The sequence below is a fragment of the Scardinius erythrophthalmus genome (genome assembly GCF_964197995.2).
Source record: "Scardinius erythrophthalmus genome assembly, chromosome: 4".
Taxonomy (NCBI): domain Eukaryota; kingdom Metazoa; phylum Chordata; class Actinopteri; order Cypriniformes; family Leuciscidae; genus Scardinius; species Scardinius erythrophthalmus.
In genome coordinates, this window is record NC_138224.1 from 321,855 (window position 1) to 340,051 (window position 18,197).

The following is an 18,197-nucleotide window of genomic DNA, read 5'->3' on the forward strand; positions in this document are numbered from 1 at the left end:
GGTCATCATCGACCAGCTGCCCGACCTCATGGGCATCAAGGCCACCTACGTCACGCAGACCTTCAGTGAGGGGGTGGGGCTACAGTGAGGGGGAGGGGCTTCTGCACGAGGGGGGGCTATGGTGAGGGGGCAGGGCTACAGTGAGGGGGCGGGACTTCAGCCCAGGGGTGGGTGGGTGTGTGTGTGTGTGTGTGTGAGAGAGTGAGAGGTCATCGACCAGCTGCCCGACCTCATGGGCATCAAGGCCACCTACGTCACGCAGACCTTCGGTGAGGGGGTGGGGCTACAGTGAGGGGGAGGGGCTTCTGCACAGGGGGTGGGGCTATGGTGAGGGGGCAGGGCTACAGTGAGGGGGCGGGACTTCAGCCCAGGGGTGGGTGGGTGTGTGTGTGTGTGTGTGTGTGTGAGAGAGTGAGAGGTCATCGACCAGCTGCCCGACCTCATGGGCATCAAGGCCACCTACGTCACGCAGACCTTCGGTGAGGGGGTGGGGCTACAGTGAGGGGGAGGGGCTTCTGCACAGGGGGCGGGGCTATGGTGAGGGGGCAGGGCTACAGTGAGGGGGCGGGACTTCAGCCCAGGGGTGTGTGTATGTGTGTGAGAGTAAGAGGTCATCATCGACCAGCTGCCTGACCACATGGGCATCAAGGCCACCTACGTCACGCAGACCTTCGGTGAGGGGGTGGGGCTACATACCAGGGGGCGGAGCTTGCTGCTATAACACACCTACACATGCAAAATAGTTATTGATGTTGAATAATTAATTCAATCTCCAAGAAAAATGTGATTCAAATGTGTGGTGAAAAACTACATTACCCATGATGCTGTGCAGAAAATTCCACCAACTAGAGTCGTGAGAGCAAGGTCCAGGCCGGATCTGTTTTATACGACTGATGTAGTTCGTTACACACATGAGTGTGTGTGTTAGTACCATAGACCAGTGGTTCCCAAACCCTTCCTGCCGGCACCCCAACACTGCACGTTTTCTTTGTCTCCCTAATCAAACACACCTGATTCAGCTCATCAGCTCATTACAGGGATTAAAGTTCTCCGTCGCTACGACGGATTTCCGTTAATTGCAGCAAGTCCATGACGGATTTCCGTCATTGCGGGTTCCAGCCTGTCCTTAAAGTCTTAAATTCACTTTTCATAATTTTAAGGCCGTAAATAGGCTTTCATTTCTCAAATAGTGTAATAAATATCTTAATTTTAGTTTGAATAGGTCTTAAATTAAGGAAAGACGAGGTGTATTCACCCTGCTGAGGGGGATGTGATCAAAGCCTGGAGTGGAGCAAAAGCACGTTCCTCTCTCCACTCTAAGCACTCTGTAATCACTCCGCTCATGGTCCACTCCGGGTTTTCAATTACCGCTCACGGAAAGTGCATGTCAGGCTAGAGCTGAGCGCTGAGGTAGAACTATATTTCAGTGACACTCTTATAATGCAGGTAGAGCTGGGCGATATCGATATAAAAAATATATCGATATATTTTTTAAATGCGATATGGAATTAGACCATATCACATCGATATAGTTCAAATTTGCGCTGTGATCCTTGCTCCCCGCGCCCCCGCTCCTCCTTTTCCACACTGCGTGCGTGTTTAGAGCATGTTATGTTAAGAGAGGCGAATCATGACTACTTCAGAAAACCCAGCACAATAGGAACTACCAGGCAGGCAGTGACATAAGTGTACGCTGAAATAAAGTTTTTCACCTCAGAAAAACGGACTTTCTTGTCCTGTCAGCCGTTATCCTGTTCTCGTAGCGCACACTCAATTGCACGCGCAAATTCAGCGGCGCGCGCTGTATTGCTTCACTGATCAAGTGCAAAAGAAACTACGAGCATGCAACGCCGTTACGTTGTAAATTACACGAAATAAAAGTAATGCAGGTATGATTCTCATTCTATTCACCAGTTTCCATGTTTCATTAACAGTTATTGTTAATATTGTGTATTCACCATGGTAACTGTCGTTTCCATATAACCCCAAAATGCCACTATTTTTCTTTGTGTTATTTTTTATATTTTTAAATGACTGTAGTGGCTCATACCAACATTGTATTAACAAAAACTAGTTTGGGACTGCTATTTAATGCTACAGTGCTATGCATAAGTTTAGACACCCATACTAAAGTTGACTAAAAAGAGGAATAAAAAATCATCTTTTGGAAACTGAACTTAATGCCTTAATTTGAAAAATTAGGAAAAATCCAACCTTAAAGGACACCAATTTTCTTTGTGAATAAATAATGTATCGTAAATAAATGTTCTTCCTTAAAATACAGGGTGCATAAGTGTGTACACCCCTATGTTAAATTCCCATAAAGGCAGGCAGATTTTTATTTTTAAAGGCCAGTTACTTCATGGATCCAGGATACTATGCATCCTGATAAAGTTCCCTTGGCCTTTGGAATTAAAATAGCCCCACATCATCACACAGCCTTCACCATACCTAGAGATTGGCATGGTTGTATTTCAGTTAGCCTAATAGCTAGTTTGATTTGCATTGAGAGATGATCTTATGGAAAGTATCTCTAGGTATGGTGAAGGCTATGTGATGATGTGGGGCTATTTTAATTCCAAAGGCCAAGGGAACTTTATCAGGATTCATAGTATCCTAAAAAAATAAATAAAAAAAATACTTAAAAATAAAAATCTGCCTGCCTCTATGGGAATTTAACATAGGGGTGTCCAAACTTATGCACCCTGTATTTTAAGGAAGAACATTTATTTATTTACGATACATTATTCATTCACAAAGAAAATTGGTGTCCTTAAAGGTTGGATTTTTCCTAATTTTTTAAATTAAGGCAATAAAGGTATAGCGGAGGATCTTTTTACTTCCGGTTGGATACCCTATACTATTGGTCCTCCTAATTGTCAATCATTCTGGTGAATCAATCAAACTTTTCAAAAAGTGGAGAGGGCGGGACTTATCTAAAATTCGGAAAGATCCTCCGCTATACCTTTAAGTTCAATTTCCAAAAGATGATTTTTTATTCCTCTTTTTAGTCAACTTTAGCATGGGTGTCTAAACTTATGCATAGCACTGTATTTATTAGTACAAGTCTTTACTATTAGTCATATTCTTACAATTTATGTTAAGTAAAGGGGAAAAGTAACTTACTTGTGTGTTAACAAATTTTGTGTAAACGTGTTATAATTTGCATATATATATATATATATATATATATATGCAAATGATTAATTATATTAGTATGTTCCATGCCTGGTTTTCATAGATTAAAATATAGCTTTTAAAATACGCCTACTGGCAATATTAAAGCGGTTTAAAACGTCTCCCCTTAAAACGCTATTGGTCTCGACTATTTAAAAAGTTAAAGGAATATGACTTGGCCTAAAAAAAAAATTTCAGTCAGAAGATTTTTTTTCACTTTAATCCCTGTCATTATCACATGGGTTTAATGAGCTGATGAGTTGAATCAGGTGTGTTTGATTAGGGAGACAAAGAAAATGTGCAGTGTTGGGGTGCCGGCAGGACAGGTTTGGGAACCACTGCCATAGACTGTATAAAACTGGGCGTAGTGTGTGTGTGTCACCCGTAGTGTTTCTGAAGAGCGCTTTTGAAGCCCAAAGTGGGCGGAGCCAGTCGTCGCCATCTTGGCAGCGTCACTCCCGGATAAACGAAAATGTGCAGCGAGGCGGATTAGCTGAGGTGACGTGACGCTAACAGACAGCAGACAAACGGCTAGTAGTGACATCAGCGGCAATCCACCTGTCACTCAAGTGGCCACGCCCTTAATTACACTGAAGTTTAAGGTTTAATATAATTTAAATGGATGAGTTATAAAAATATTCACCCCCCTCACAATCGTCAAGAAGAGCAAAATTATCTTTATAGATCAAAACCACTTTTTGCGTTAGACTGTAAACATGTTTTATTCTGCTGTAAAGTTGAGCGTTTTAACATGCGAGTCTATGGGACTGAGTCTCTTCTGCAGCCGGCCTCTAGTGGCCAGTCCATGAACTGCAGTTTAATCACTCAGTGTAGAGAGAGAGAGAGAGAGAGAGTTAGTTGATGTGTGTGTTGCTGTTCTCAGGTGTGAACCCGTGTGCGCTGGCGAACGGCGGCTGCAGTCACCTGTGCCTGTATAAGCCCCAGGGTGTGTCGTGTGCGTGTCCCATCGGGCTCGAGCTCATGTCGGACCTGAGCTCCTGCATCGTCCCCGAGGCCTTCCTCTTGTTCTCTCGGCACACCGACATCAGGCGCATCTCACTCGAGACGCACAACAACAACGTGGCCATTCCCCTCACCGGCGTCAAGGAGGCCTCAGCGCTCGACTTCGACATCACCGACAACAGGATCTACTGGACTGACATCACACTGAAGGTACACTCTCACTCACTCACTCTCTCATTCACTCACTCCCTCACTCTCTCATTCACTCACTCCCTCACTCACTCACTCACTCACTCCCTCACTCTCTCATTCACTCACTCACTCACTCTCTCATTCACTCACTCCCTCACTCTCACTCACTCACTCCCTCACTCTCTCATTCACTCACTCACTCACTCTCTCATTCACTCACTCCCTCACTCTCACTCACTCACTCACTCACTCTCTCATTCACTCACTCCCTCACTCTCACTCACTCACTCACTCACTCACTCACTCACTCACTCTCTCATTCACTCACTCCCTCACTCTCACTCACTCACTCACTCACTCTCTCATTCACTCACTCACTCACTCTCTCATTCACTCACTCACTCCCTCACTCTCTCATTCACTCACTCACTCCCTCACTCTCTCATTCACTCACTCACTCCCTCACTCTCTCATTCACTCTCTCATTCACTCACTCACTCACTCACTCTCTCATTCACTCACTCACTCACTCCCTCACTCTCACTCACTCACTCACTCACTCTCTCATTCACTCACTCCCTCACTCACTCTCTCATTCACTCACTCACTCACTCACTCACTCTCTCATTCACTCACTCACTCACTCACTCTCTCATTCACTCACTCACTCACTCCCTCACTCTCACTCACTCACTCACTCACTCTCTCATTCACTCACTCCCTCACTCTCACTCACTCACTCACTCACTCACTCACTCACTCACTCTCTCATTCACTCACTCCCTCACTCTCACTCACTCACTCACTCACTCTCTCATTCACTCACTCACTCACTCTCTCACTCACTCACTCACTCCCTCACTCTCTCATTCACTCACTCACTCCCTCACTCTCTCATTCACTCACTCACTCCCTCACTCTCTCATTCACTCTCTCATTCACTCACTCACTCACTCACTCTCTCATTCACTCACTCACTCACTCCCTCACTCTCACTCTCTCACTCAAATTCAAATGAGTTTTATTGGCATGACTTGTACAGTATTGCCAAAGCATTGGCCATTACATAGGCAATGAACAAATAATCAATACAATTAATCAGTAAACAAATGCATGAATACATTTATTAAAAAAAAACAAAAAAAAACTAAAATATCAAAGTCAAAATAATAATTATTTGAAAATTTGTATTCTCACTCACTCTCACTCCCTCACTCCCTCACACTCTCTCACACACACACACACGCTCGCTCACGCACTGACGTGTCTCTGGTGTCCTCAGACCATCAGTCGGGCCTTCATGAACGGCAGCGCTCTGGAGCACGTGGTGGAGTTCGGCCTGGACTATCCCGAGGGAATGGCTGTGGACTGGCTGGGCAAGAACCTGTACTGGGCCGACACTGGGACCAACCGCATCGAGGTGGCTAAACTGGACGGGCAGCACCGACAGGTTCTAGTGTGGAAGGACCTGGACAGCCCTCGAGCATTGGCACTGGACCCGGCCGAGGGGTGAGTGTGTGTGTGTGTGTGTGTGTGTGTGTGTGTGTGTCAGCCCTCGAGCACTGGCACTGGACCCGGCCGAGGGGTGTGTGTGTGTCTCACACTCGTTCTCTCTCTCTCTCAGCTTCATGTACTGGACTGAGTGGGGTGGGCGGCCGAAGATCGACCGGTCTGCGATGGACGGTTCTGGACGCCTCACGCTGGTGCCGAACGTGGGCCGAGCGAACGGACTGACCATCGACTACGCGGAGCGCCGGCTCTACTGGACCGACCTGGACACCACACTCATCGAGTCCTCCAACATGATGGGTAAACCTCGCACGCTTCCTGCGGAGTTTAGTGTGAAGAAAATCATGCTTAATACATGTTTATTATTACATAGTAAAATGATTATCATATAGATGAATCATTTAAATGTTAAATTTAAAGGGGTCCTATAATGTCCTTTTCACAAGATGTAGAATAAGTCTCTGATGTCCAGAGTGTGTGTGTGAAGGGTTAGCTCAAAATAACACACAGATATTTTTATATAGCATGTTTAAATTTCACTTTTTGAGGGTGAGCAAAAACGCACCGTTTTTGTGTGTGTCCCTTTAAATGCAAATGAGCTGCTGCTCCCGGCACAGGGGGCGGAGCTACAACAGCTTATGTCCTTTTACCACACACACACACACACACACACACACACACACTGAACATTTCGAGTCGGACCGATATTGAGAGACTCAAGAATTGACAACATGAAGAAGCAACAGGACATTTCTGAACGGTTAGTTGATGAATTTATGCAGCTGATGTGGAGTTAACTTCCAGTCACTGATTAGCATATTCTGTCATGATAATCTCTAAATCGTATTCCGGGGGCGGGGTTTATGTACATTTTAGGGTTAGTGACGTCACCAACATAGTTCCTACCAGCCGTTTGTTGTAGTCCTTAAAAAGTGATTTCTGTAAAAGTGAATATCTCCCTTTGCTCTGAACTTTGAGTGTTGTAACTTTGCAGATGTTGTTTATGATCAGTCAGCAACATTACACACTAACTAAAGCTAGAAAAGTGACATCATGATCAACCGCCCCTTTACGTCTGTCCGTTCTGATGATGTGCTGGTCCTCAGGTCTTGAGCGCGAGGTGATCGCCGACGACCTCCCGCACCCGTTCGGACTCACCCAGTACCAGGACTACATCTACTGGACGGACTGGAGCCAGCGCAGCATCGAGCGCGCCAACAAGACCAGCGGGCAGAACCGCACCATCATACAGGGGCACCTGGACTACGTCATGGACATCCTGGTGTTCCACTCGTCCCGCCAGGCCGGCTGGAACGCCTGCGCCTCCACCAACGGCCACTGCTCTCACCTGTGCCTCGCCGTGCCCGTCAGAGGCTTCGTGTGCGGCTGCCCCGCGCACTACTCGCTCAACCACGACAACAAGACCTGCAGCGGTGAGTGCTTTAGCAGAGATGGTCCTCAGTGCAGAACACGAAATCCAAGGGGAGGAGTTGGATTCAGATCCAACTCCTCCCACCTTACATATACCTAAACCTACCCATCTCCACCCCTTAGATCTGGATCCAACTCCGCCCCCTGGATCTCGTGTACTGCAGTGAGGTGCTACTGCTTTATCAGGCGGCCAATCTCGCGCAGCGCTAGGGTTGGGTATCGTTTGAAATATTAGTGTTATTATAGAGTGGGAATATTAGGCTGCTGTCACTTAGGGCTGTACTGCCCTAGTCGATTAGTCGATTAGTTGGTCGATACGTTCTGGTTCGACCAAAATTCTGATTGGTCGATTTTCTGCCGCGTTTATTTCATCAGTTTTGCCGCGCTGAGGCGCGCTCATTTCATCAGGTGGAAAGCACTAACTGCTAATGGGGGTGTTTTCAGAGTACCCTTGTTTCACTGTAACAGTCTGTCTTCAAAACACCCCCCTTGTTTTCACCTTTTTTGGATTAGTCCAACCCAAGAGAGAGCGTCGAGCGATAACTAGAAGGTTTGATGCTGAATATTATTTATTTAATTGTGAGAGCGTTTAATAGTCAGTCCTCTTCTAACATGTCAACAACAAAGAAATCGACAGTGTGGCAGCATTTTGTTAAAATTGATAACATGAAAAAGGTCGAATGTAAAGTTTGCAAGCAACAGTTTTCCACAGCTTGACGACAAACATGACATATCATCTAAAAGTGGTAACGTTAAGCTCACTTGTCTGCGTTAGCTTGCCCTGTCTGTTTTGAGTAGGCTATATGAACATATTAGAATTTGCATATTTCAATGTTTTAGTGTGATAACCTAACTTTTTTATTTTTTATTTGGAGCCTAATGCGCAATTGCGCTGTGCTGTTGGTTGTGTTAGTTTTGAGCCTAGGATGCTTTATTTTTCAGTTATGCACTTTATTTCGTTTCTGCTCTTGATCTGGTTTGTTTAATAAATATTATTTTTTTATTAAAGTGGACGTGCCTTTTGTGTTTATTAAGAGTAAAAGCTTTAATTTAATATTAATAGTCTATTCGTGTCTCAGCTGCGACGCTGAGCTCATGTTCAGCCTCGCTCGGTGCGAGGACATGCACGGTGAAATGATAGCGTCTGACAGTTATAACTTATTATAACATATGACAAAAATAATTGTCTAAATTATATTGCATATTCCTCAACAGTTCTTGTGATGATATCACTAGTTGACAACATAGTACTATTTTCGGAAATCATAAGCTATGATATTGCGCAGGTGCACGTGATGCAGCGCCGTCAGAGCTGACAAACTCGAGTGTCAGACTCATTTCAGTGCAAAATAATTAGGTCAAAAACGATTTAATATACTGCAAATAGCCTACTAGTTGTTTATGTTTATTTATAATTCATTTAGGCGGACAACAAGGCTACCAAGTCCTGCGCACAGTGCGCATCTAATTAATTTAACGGGTTTTTTTTCTAACGTCATTTTTAGTCGATTTTAGTCGATTTCTAGTCGAAAATTTCAGGACTTCGGTCGACCAAGATTTTCTTTGGTTGAGTACAGCCCTACTGTCACTTTAAGAGCTGCACTGATCCATTATACTGATACACATGAACACAGAGTCTCTCGCGCTTGAATGTTTTAAACTCATATTGAAATGCTCACAAAGGAATCGATAACAAGTACCCGATGCCCAGCCCTACGCTGCACTGTAGGTTTAGAGCGCGTTTGAGGTCGCTTAACTGTGCTTGTTAGAGATGATGAGAGGTCACATGACTCTGTCTGTCCATCAGCTCCCACATCATTCCTGCTGTTCAGTCAGAAGACGGCCATCAACCGCATGGTGATCGACGAGCTCCAGAGTCCCGACATCATCCTGCCCATCCACAGCCTGAGGAACGTGCGCGCCGTTGACTACGACCCGCTGGACCGGCACCTGTACTGGATCGACTCCAAGCAGAACCTCATCCGCCGCGCGCAGGAGGACGGAAACCAGGTCAAGCGCATTCTGACTTAGTTTTAGTCATGAGCTGTGTCCGAAACCGCTCCCTGTACACTATATAGTGCACTGTATCGGGTGTCGGCCATTTTGTGACGGGTCTGATGTGTGTGTGACGGGTCTGGTGTGTGTGTGTGTTGTTCCTCAGAGTGTGACGGTGGTGTCCGGTGGCCAGAGTCTCGGTCTCCAGCCCTATGATCTCAGCATCGACGTCTACAGCCGCTTCATCTACTGGACCAGCGAGGTCACCAACGTCATCAACGTCACACGCCTGGACGGCTCGCGGGTCGGAGTGGTGCTGCGCGGAGAACACGACAAACCGCGCGCCATCGTGGTCAATCCTGAGCGAGGGTGAGCGCCGCTGCTCACAGGGATAGCTCTACTAGTGTGACCTCAGCGTGTGCTGTCATGTGACCTCAGCGTGTGCTGTCATGTGACCTCAGCGTGTGCCGTCTCGTCCACAGGTACATGTACTTCACGAATCTGCAGGAGCGCTCGCCGAAGATCGAACGGTCCGCTCTGGACGGGACGGAGCGAGAGGTTCTGTTCTTCAGCAATCTGGGGAAACCAGTCGCTCTGGCCATCGACAACGAGCTGGGGAAACTCTTCTGGGTCGACATGGACCTGCGGCGCATCGAGAGCAGCGACCTGTCCGGTGAGGTCAAAGGTCATGCATGATCACGTGACGATCAGTCGCTAGACACCGTGTTCCGCCTGCACACGCCTGATGTTTTATTTAATTATTGTTTTTTTCTGTATTAAGCTTTACATAAACAAGGAACCATTCACAGCAAAAGGATATGTTGAATCTTCATGTTGCCCTCATTCCTGAATGTTACGAGTCAGACATGTTGTACTGAATATGGAAATAAAGACATGTCAACGTGAGGAAAGAGGAAAATAAATCAATTAAATGACTACATAAGATTAACTTGATAAAAATACATACAAATTATACATGCGTATACATGTCATATACCTATACACACATACATGAAGAGAAACTATATGAACATATATAATTATACATACTAGTGCAAAATCAGTTTTTGTGTGTGTTTTTAGTAATTGTTGGTTTGGTGTGTTTGAGTGCTCATTGTTACAATTACACAGCAAAAGTTCAGTGACATTTTTATTTGTGCATGGAAGAGAGCAAATACTGATACTGACATAATGACATACAATGAATGTGGAAGACTGAACTACACGATACACAGGGAACTCAGAGCTACTGAAGCTCCGCTGCTTTCTCCAACCCTCTCTGTAAGCGGAAAAAGCCAGTGTGTGCTTCTTTTACTGATATATATTTACTGATATCTTTAGCATTTCTAATCCAAACAATGTCAAACTTGGCACTGCACTTACTCGTGCCCGTAGCGAGACACCTGTCGAGATTGAAGTAGCGAGACACCTGTCGAGATTGAAATCCATAGGAATAACGGTTCGAGAGATATGCGAATACACATACACACACACACACACACACACACACACACACGTTCCTGTAATTTATAGATAGATGTGCAATACTTGCACACATCTGATGTTTTTAATGAAGAACACTTCCAAGAAACCATGTGACGAACGGCTCAGGGTTATTACAGTTAAATGAAACTACAGACATAAACTTTATTTCAAAAAAGTTTAACTAAAGTATATTAAAAAAAACCTCTTTCATTTCTGCTAGTTGCCAAGTCCAAATGTTGCATTATTTAGTTTAAATTAATGTTCTAAAATCACTCATTGGACGAGACACAAAAGAGTTAAATGACATATATTTTTTATTTGAATTTTAGTTAGTTTCAGTAATTTTGTTGTGATTTTGTGATGTTTATAGTTATTTTAGTCTACATAATTCATATTTTTATTTCAGTAGACTAAAATAACTAAAACAAACACACAACAAAATACCTGAAACTAACTGAAAGGAAAAATAAATGTCACTTCCCATTGCTTTCCTTGGCCCCACCCCTTAGTCCCTGACCACTCCCTCTCTCCGCCCCCCTCTCCAGGAGCCAATCGGATCGTGATTGAGGACTCGAACATCCTGCAGCCGGTGGGCCTGACGGTGTTTGGGAACTTCCTGTACTGGATCGACCGGCAGCAGCAGATGATCGAGCGCATCGATAAGGTCACGCGTGAAGGAAGAACCAAGATCCAGGCACGCATCGCATATCTGAGCGACATCCACGCTGTACACGAGCTCGACATGGAGGAGTACAGTGAGTGTGTGTGTGTGTGTGTGTGTGTGTGAGTGAGAGAGCGAGCGTGCGAGAGTGAGCGTGCGAGAGTGAGTGAGCGTGCGAGAGAGAGTGAGTGAGCGTGCGAGAGTGAGTGAGTGAGCGAGAGAGCGAGAGTGAGCGTGCGCGAGTGAGTGAGTGAGTGAGCGCGAGAGTGAGTGAGAGTGAGTGAGCGTGTGAGAGTGAGTGGGAGTGAGTGAGCGTGTGAGAGTGAGTGGGAGTGAGTGAGCGTGAGTGAGAGTGAGCGTGCGAGAGTGAGTGAGTGAGCGTGAGTGAGTGAGCGTGAGTGAGTGAGCGAGCGTGCGTGCGAGAGTGAGTGAGTGAGCGAGCGTGCGAGAGTGAGTGAGTGAGCGTGAGAGAGTGAGTGAGTGAGCGTGAGAGAGTGAGTGAGTGAGCGAGAGAGCGAGAGTGAGCGTGCGCGAGTGAGTGAGTGAGCGCGAGAGTGAGTGAGAGTGAGCGAGCGAGTGAGTGAGCGTGTGAGAGTGAGCGTGTGAGCGAGTGAGTGAGCGAGTGAGTGAGCGAGCGTGCGAGAGTGAGTGAGAGTGAGTGAGTGAGAGTGAGCGAGCGTGAGTGAGTGAGTGAGTGAGAGTGAGCGTGCGTGAGTGAGTGAGTGAGAGTGAGCGTGCGAGAGTGAGTGAGTGAGTGAGCGTGCGAGAGCGTGCGTGAGTGAGTGAGTGAGTGAGTGAGTGAGTGAGTGAGTGAGTGAGTGAGCGTGAATGAGCGTGCGAGAGTGAGTGAGAGTGAGCGTGAGTGAGAGTGAGTGAGCGTGAGTGAGAGTGAGTGAGCGTGAGTGAGTGAGCGAGCGTGCGTGCGAGAGTGAGTGAGTGAGCGAGCGTGCGAGAGTGAGTGAGTGAGCGTGCGAGAGTGAGTGAGTGAGCGAGCGTGCGAGAGTGAGTGAGTGAGCGTGAGAGAGTGAGTGAGTGAGCGAGAGAGCGAGAGTGAGCGTGCGCGAGTGAGTGAGTGAGCGCGAGAGTGAGTGAGAGTGAGCGAGCGAGTGAGTGAGCGTGTGAGAGTGAGCGTGTGAGCGAGTGAGTGAGCGAGCGTGCGAGAGTGAGTGAGTGAGAGTGAGCGAGCGTGAGTGAGAGTGAGTGAGTGAGAGTGAGCGTGCGAGAGTGAGTGAGTGAGAGTGAGCGTGCGAGAGTGAGTGAGTGAGTGAGAGTGCGAGAGAGAGTGAGCGTGCGAGAGTGAGTGAGAGTGAGCGTGCGAGAGTGAGTGAGCGTGAGCGAGAGAGCGAGAGTGAGCGTGCGCGAGTGAGTGAGAGCGCGAGAGTGAGTGAGTGAGCGTGTGAGAGTGAGCGTGTGAGCGAGTGAGTGAGCGAGCGTGCGAGAGTGAGTGAGTGAGCGAGCGTGAGTGAGAGTGAGTGAGTGAGAGTGAGCGTGCGAGAGTGAGTGAGTGAGAGTGAGCGTGCGAGAGTGAGTGAGTGAGTGAGCGTGCGAGAGCGAGCGTGAGTGAGTGAGTGAGTGAGTGAGTGAGTGAGTGAGTGAGTGAGTGAGTGAGTGAGTGAGTGAGTGAGTGAGCGTGAGAGAGAGTGAGAGAGAGTGAGTGAGAGTGCGAGAGAGAGTGAGCGTGCGAGAGTGAGTGAGAGTGAGCGTGCGAGAGTGAGTGAGCGTGAGTGAGTGAGTGAGCATGTGAGAGTGAGAGCGTCCGAGAGTGAGCGAGTGAGCGTGTGTGCGTGCGTGAGTGAGTGAGAGTGAGTGAGCGAGCGTGCGAGAGTGAGTGAGTGAGCGTGCGTGCGTGCGAGAGTGAGTGAGCGAGCGTGCCAGAGTGAGTGAGCGAGAGTGAGTGAGTGAGCGTGAGTGAGTGAGTGAGTGAGCGAGAGAGAGAGCGAGAGTGAGCGTGCGAGAGTGAGCGTGCGTGAGTGAGAGTGAGTGAGCGAGCGTGCCAGAGTGAGTGAGCGAGAGTGAGTGAGTGAGTGAGTGAGTGAGCGTGCGTGCGAGAGTGAGTGAGTGAGTGAGTGAGTGAGTGAGTGAGCGAGTGAGCGAGTGAGCGAGTGAGCGAGAGAGCGAGAGAGCGAGAGTGAGCGTGCGAGAGTGAGCGAGTGAGCGTGCGTGAGTGAGCGTGAGTGAGCGAGAGAGCGTGTGTGAGAGAGTGAGTGAGCGAGAGTGAGTGAGTGAGCGTGTGAGAGCGAGCGAGTGAGTGAGTGAGCGTGTGAGAGCGAGCGAGTGAGAGTGAGTGAGCGAGTGAGTGAGTGAGTGAGCGAGTGCGAGAGTGAGTGAGCGTGAGTGAGCGTGCGAGAGTGAGTGAGAGTGAGAGTGAGTGAGCGCGAGAGTGAGTGAGTGAGTGAGCGAGTGAGTGAGAGTGAGCAAGCGAGCGAGTGAGTGAGCGTGTGAGAGCGAGCGAGTGAGCGAGTGAGTGAGTGAGTGAGCGAGCGAGTGAGTGAGAGTGCGAGAGTGAGCGAGCGTGAGTGAGAGTGAGCGTGAGTGAGTGAGCGTGTGAGAGTGAATGAGCGTGCGAGAGTGAGCGAGAGTGAGTGAGAGAGTGAGTGAGCGTGCAAGAGTGAGTGAGTGAACGTGCGAGAGTGAGTGAGTGAGCGTGCGAGAGTGAGTGAGTGAGTGAGTGAGCGTGCGAGAGTGAGTGAGTGAGTGAGTGCGAGAGTGAGTGAGTGAGTGAGTGAGCGTGCGAGAGTGAGAGCGTGAGTGAGTGAGTATTGATCCTGTCAGCTGATCTCTGTGTGTGTGTGTGTGTGTGTTTGTGCAGATAAACACCCCTGCACATCTGATAACGGCGGCTGCTCTCACATCTGTATCGTGAAGGGAGACGGAACCACTCGCTGCTCGTGTCCCGTTCACCTGGTGCTGCTGCAGGACGAGCTCTCCTGTGGAGGTACACACACACACACACACTCTCACACTTACGCACGCACACTCTTACACTCTCTCACAGTGTGTGTGTGTTCCGCAGAGCCGCCCACCTGTTCACCTGAGCAGTTCTCGTGTGTGTCGGGTGAGGTGGACTGCATCCCTCAGGCCTGGCGCTGCGACGGCTTCGCGGAGTGTGACGACAGCAGCGACGAGCGCGAGTGTCCGGTGTGTTCCGACGAGGAGTTCCAGTGTGACAGCCGGCAGTGTGTGCATCTCTCTCTGCGCTGCAACGGGGACGTGGACTGCCAGGACCGGTCCGACGAGACCAAGTGTGAAGGTGAGGAGCTCTAGACACTCTCAGATCAGGAGGCGCTCACTGGAGGAGCAGAGGATACAGCGGTGTCACGATAATGCTAAATTGGATATTACACTGTGGGTGCAAATGAATAGTCTTGGAAACCCAGAGCACAGGACATTAGAGACACCAGAATAACAATATTCATGATCCTGAAGCTGAAAACAGAATTATTGTAGATGAATATGCTTGAACTCTGTCACTGGATTGATATATTTAAAATAATGTAGGCCACGAGACGCTCTTTTATATATATAATAACTTGTTTACAACAAAAATGAACCATCACTGAACTTACTTTAGCTGGACTGACACTATTTTCTTCTGGAAACAAACTCTGCTGCATTACTGTGCTGTTATCTCTGTAAAGCTGAAACACTCTTGTGAAGAGCGCTGTAGAATAAAGGCTTGGCGTGTGTAACTCGTCCTGCTTTTAATATCTTCATTTCTACAGTCATTGTGTTTTCCAGTAAATGTATCTTGATATAAGAATGTTTACTGTTGGAAAACCAGACATTTGCAGTGAGATTTGATTATTTTCAATTCAATTCATGTTTATTATTTCAGCGCTTTTCACAGCACACATCATTTCACAGCAGCTTTACAGAAAGTGCACGAGTCCACATTAGTGTTCTGTTATCAGAGGAAACTTATGTATTTCAGAAATGTACATACAAAATCACAGTTAGCTAATAATGTATTAATTTAATGCAGAAGCTCACTGAAGTGATGAATACATGTTTGCTAACAGATGATGATGAGATTCAGACCGTTCTGTGTTGCTGACGCTTCTGTCCGTCTCTCTGCAGTGTTCTGTCCCATGGATCAGTTCACCTGCACCAACGGCCAGTGCATCGGCCGACACAAGAAGTGTGACCACAACACCGACTGTACGGACAACTCCGACGAGATCGGCTGCTGTACGTCCTTCAGTTTAACCCTGAGCATCATTACAGAAAGTTACACACGGGTCCATAGTGGACAACACCGTGAAGCTTGGGACGCAGACTTAAAGAAGATCTTTGGCTGATTATTGTTGATGTTCAAAAAGTAAAACCCAAAAAAACTTATAGCGGTTTAAGTTTATGAAAATGATTTATGAACATTAATTTATATAAAATGTGTATTTTATGAAACATGTTCATCTCTAAAACTGTGAGAAAATCAAAGCCATAATCTAAACAAGTTGTTAAAATCTGAGCTTTCAGTGAGAGAGTGTGTGAGCGCAGGACCAGATTCTCCCAGTAGATGCAGTGAAACTCACTGGGACACAGAGACTGGGATTGGGATGTGCAGTAGAGTTTCTCTCTCAAATATCACACTCACACACACGCACGCACGCACACACACACACACACAGTATCGCTGCATAATTTGTCCAGTTGGCTCTATAATACACAGAAGCAGAAACAGGAATAAAGCGAGTGTTTGCTTTATAGGCCAAACCTGAGAAAATGGCACATCTGGTAAAATATAGTAAAATTGTAAATTCTGAAGCGTTGCCAAGAGAAGGAAAGCCTGTTAACAGAGATTGCATCATCTTATAGTTAAATGGCCATGGGATTAAAAATTGCAGTTTTAATGGGTTTCAAAGGGGACATTCTTGTCCTGAAGGTCCTGAGAGGAACTATTGTGTGTTTCTGGTGAAAAATAGTTTTTTTAAAGGAAATGGGGGTGAAATAGTAAAATTCCAATATAAACACACACCTGTGCCAAAATGTATGCAGTTGGCATTAACACAGGCAAAGTGATCAAGAAAACAAAACTGAAGAAGACAAAAGATGTCCGTAAGGTCACGCAGGGGTTAAGGTCACGCAGGGGTTAAGGTCACGCAGGGGTTAGGTTAAGGTCACGCAGGGGTTAAGGTCACGCAGGGGTTAGGTTAAGGTCACGCAGGGGTTAGGTTAAGGTCGCGCAGGGGTTAAGGTCGCGCAGGGGTTAAGGTCGCGCAGGGGTTAAGGTCGCGCAGGGGTTAAGGTCGCGCAGGGGTTAAGGTCACGCAGGGGTTAAGGTCGCGCAGGGGTTAGGTTAAGGTCACGCAGGGGTTAAGGTCACGCAGGGGTTAGGTTAAGGTCACGCAGGGGTTAGGTTAAGGTCGCGCAGGGGTTAAGGTCGCGCAGGGGTTAAGGTCACGCAGGGGTTAAGGTCGCGCAGGGGTTAGGTTAAGGTCACGCAGGGGTTAAGGTCGCGCAGGGGTTAAGGTCACGCAGGGGTTAAGGTCTTGAGTGGTGGGTTAGGAGGTCATAAACTCAGGGATGGAGAAACAGCGTAATTGAGTATTATCTACAGAAGGGTTCAGTTGTATTAAACACATGTGAAACCCTGCAGAGACCCAGGTTCACTGGAGTGTGTGTGTGTGTGTGTGTGTGTGTGTGTGTGTGTGTGTGTGTGTCCACAGACGCGACAGAAGAGCCGTCGTTCGCTCCCAGTAACACCATCGGCTCGATCGTGGGCGTGGTGCTGGTGCTGTTCGTGGTGGGCGCCGTGTACTTCGTGTGCCAGCGAGTGCTGTGTCCTCAGATGAAGGACGACGGCGAGACCATGACCAACGACTTCGTGGTCCACGGGCCCTCCACGGTGCCTCTGGGATACGTGCCTCACCCCGGCTCTCTGAGCGGCTCGCTGCCAGGTGTGTGTGTGTGCGTGCGTGCAGGTGAGCGTGTGTGTGTGTGCGTGCGTGCAGGTGAGCGTGTGTGTGTGTGTGCGTGCGTGCAGGTGAGCGTGTGTGTGTGTGTGTGTGTGTGTGTGTGTACAGGCGTGTGTGCGTGTGTGTGTGTGCAGCTGCTCACGTGTCTATCTCTCTCTCTCTCTCTCTCTCTCTCTCTCTGTGTCTCTCTCTCTCTCTCTCTCTCTCAGGCATGTCTCGGGGGAAGTCTGTCATCGGCTCGCTGAGCATCATGGGAGGCAGCAGTGGGCCGCCGTACGACCGCGCTCATGTGACCGGAGCCTCGTCCAGCAGCTCCTCCAGCACCAAGGGCCCGTTCTTCCCTCCGGTCAGTGTCCTAGTCAGGGCTGGTTGATCATGATGTCACTTCTCTAACTTCAGTTAGTGTGTAATGTTGCTGGTTGAACATAAACAACATCTGCAAATATCACTAGACCTCTAATTCAAATGTATTGATATATTCATTGGTATTAAAGGTATAGTGGAGGATCTTTCCGAATTTTAGATAAGACCCGCCCTCTCCACTTTTTGAACAAGTTTGATTGATTCACCAGAATGATTGACAATTAGGAGGACCAATAGTATAGGTGATCCACCCGGAAGTAAAAAATCCTCCGCTATACCTTTAAAGTTGGTTAATGTACTGTAAATGTATCGTACATTTTTTTTTATATATTTACTAACAATATAACATTTATTACAGTATTATTGAAAACAATAATCTGAGGTTGTGATGTGTGTGTGCAGATGCTGAACCCCCCCCCGTCTCCGGCCACCGTCAGGTCTCAGTACACCATGGAGTTGGGATACTCGTCCAACAGCCCGTCGACACACCGCTCGTACAGGTGACG

The 18,197-nt window shown here is 47.6% G+C and overlaps 1 protein-coding gene across 2 annotated transcripts in view; it reads left to right on the forward strand.

The window, feature by feature from the left end:
- The window catches only part of lrp6 (low density lipoprotein receptor-related protein 6), a 43,560-nt gene that overhangs the window by 23,260 nt on the left and 2,103 nt on the right, over window positions 1-18,197 (forward strand). Inside the window, exons 9-22 of one of the 2 annotated variants that reach the window (XM_081363288.1) lie at window positions 4,061-4,350; window positions 5,615-5,841; window positions 5,957-6,141; window positions 6,948-7,274; window positions 9,080-9,282; window positions 9,434-9,636; window positions 9,750-9,940; window positions 11,298-11,507; window positions 14,223-14,348; window positions 14,427-14,663; window positions 15,491-15,601; window positions 17,080-17,334; window positions 17,538-17,674; window positions 18,094-18,191. In XM_081363288.1, the coding sequence (XP_081219414.1) occupies window positions 4,061-4,350; window positions 5,615-5,841; window positions 5,957-6,141; window positions 6,948-7,274; window positions 9,080-9,282; window positions 9,434-9,636; window positions 9,750-9,940; window positions 11,298-11,507; window positions 14,223-14,348; window positions 14,427-14,663; window positions 15,491-15,601; window positions 17,080-17,334; window positions 17,538-17,674; window positions 18,094-18,191 (2,800 nt within the window). The remainder of the gene's footprint in view (window positions 1-4,060; window positions 4,351-5,614; window positions 5,842-5,956; window positions 6,142-6,947; window positions 7,275-9,079; window positions 9,283-9,433; window positions 9,637-9,749; window positions 9,941-11,297; window positions 11,508-14,222; window positions 14,349-14,426; window positions 14,664-15,490; window positions 15,602-17,079; window positions 17,335-17,537; window positions 17,675-18,093; window positions 18,192-18,197) is intronic. The other variant, XM_081363289.1, reaches the window with a different exon arrangement.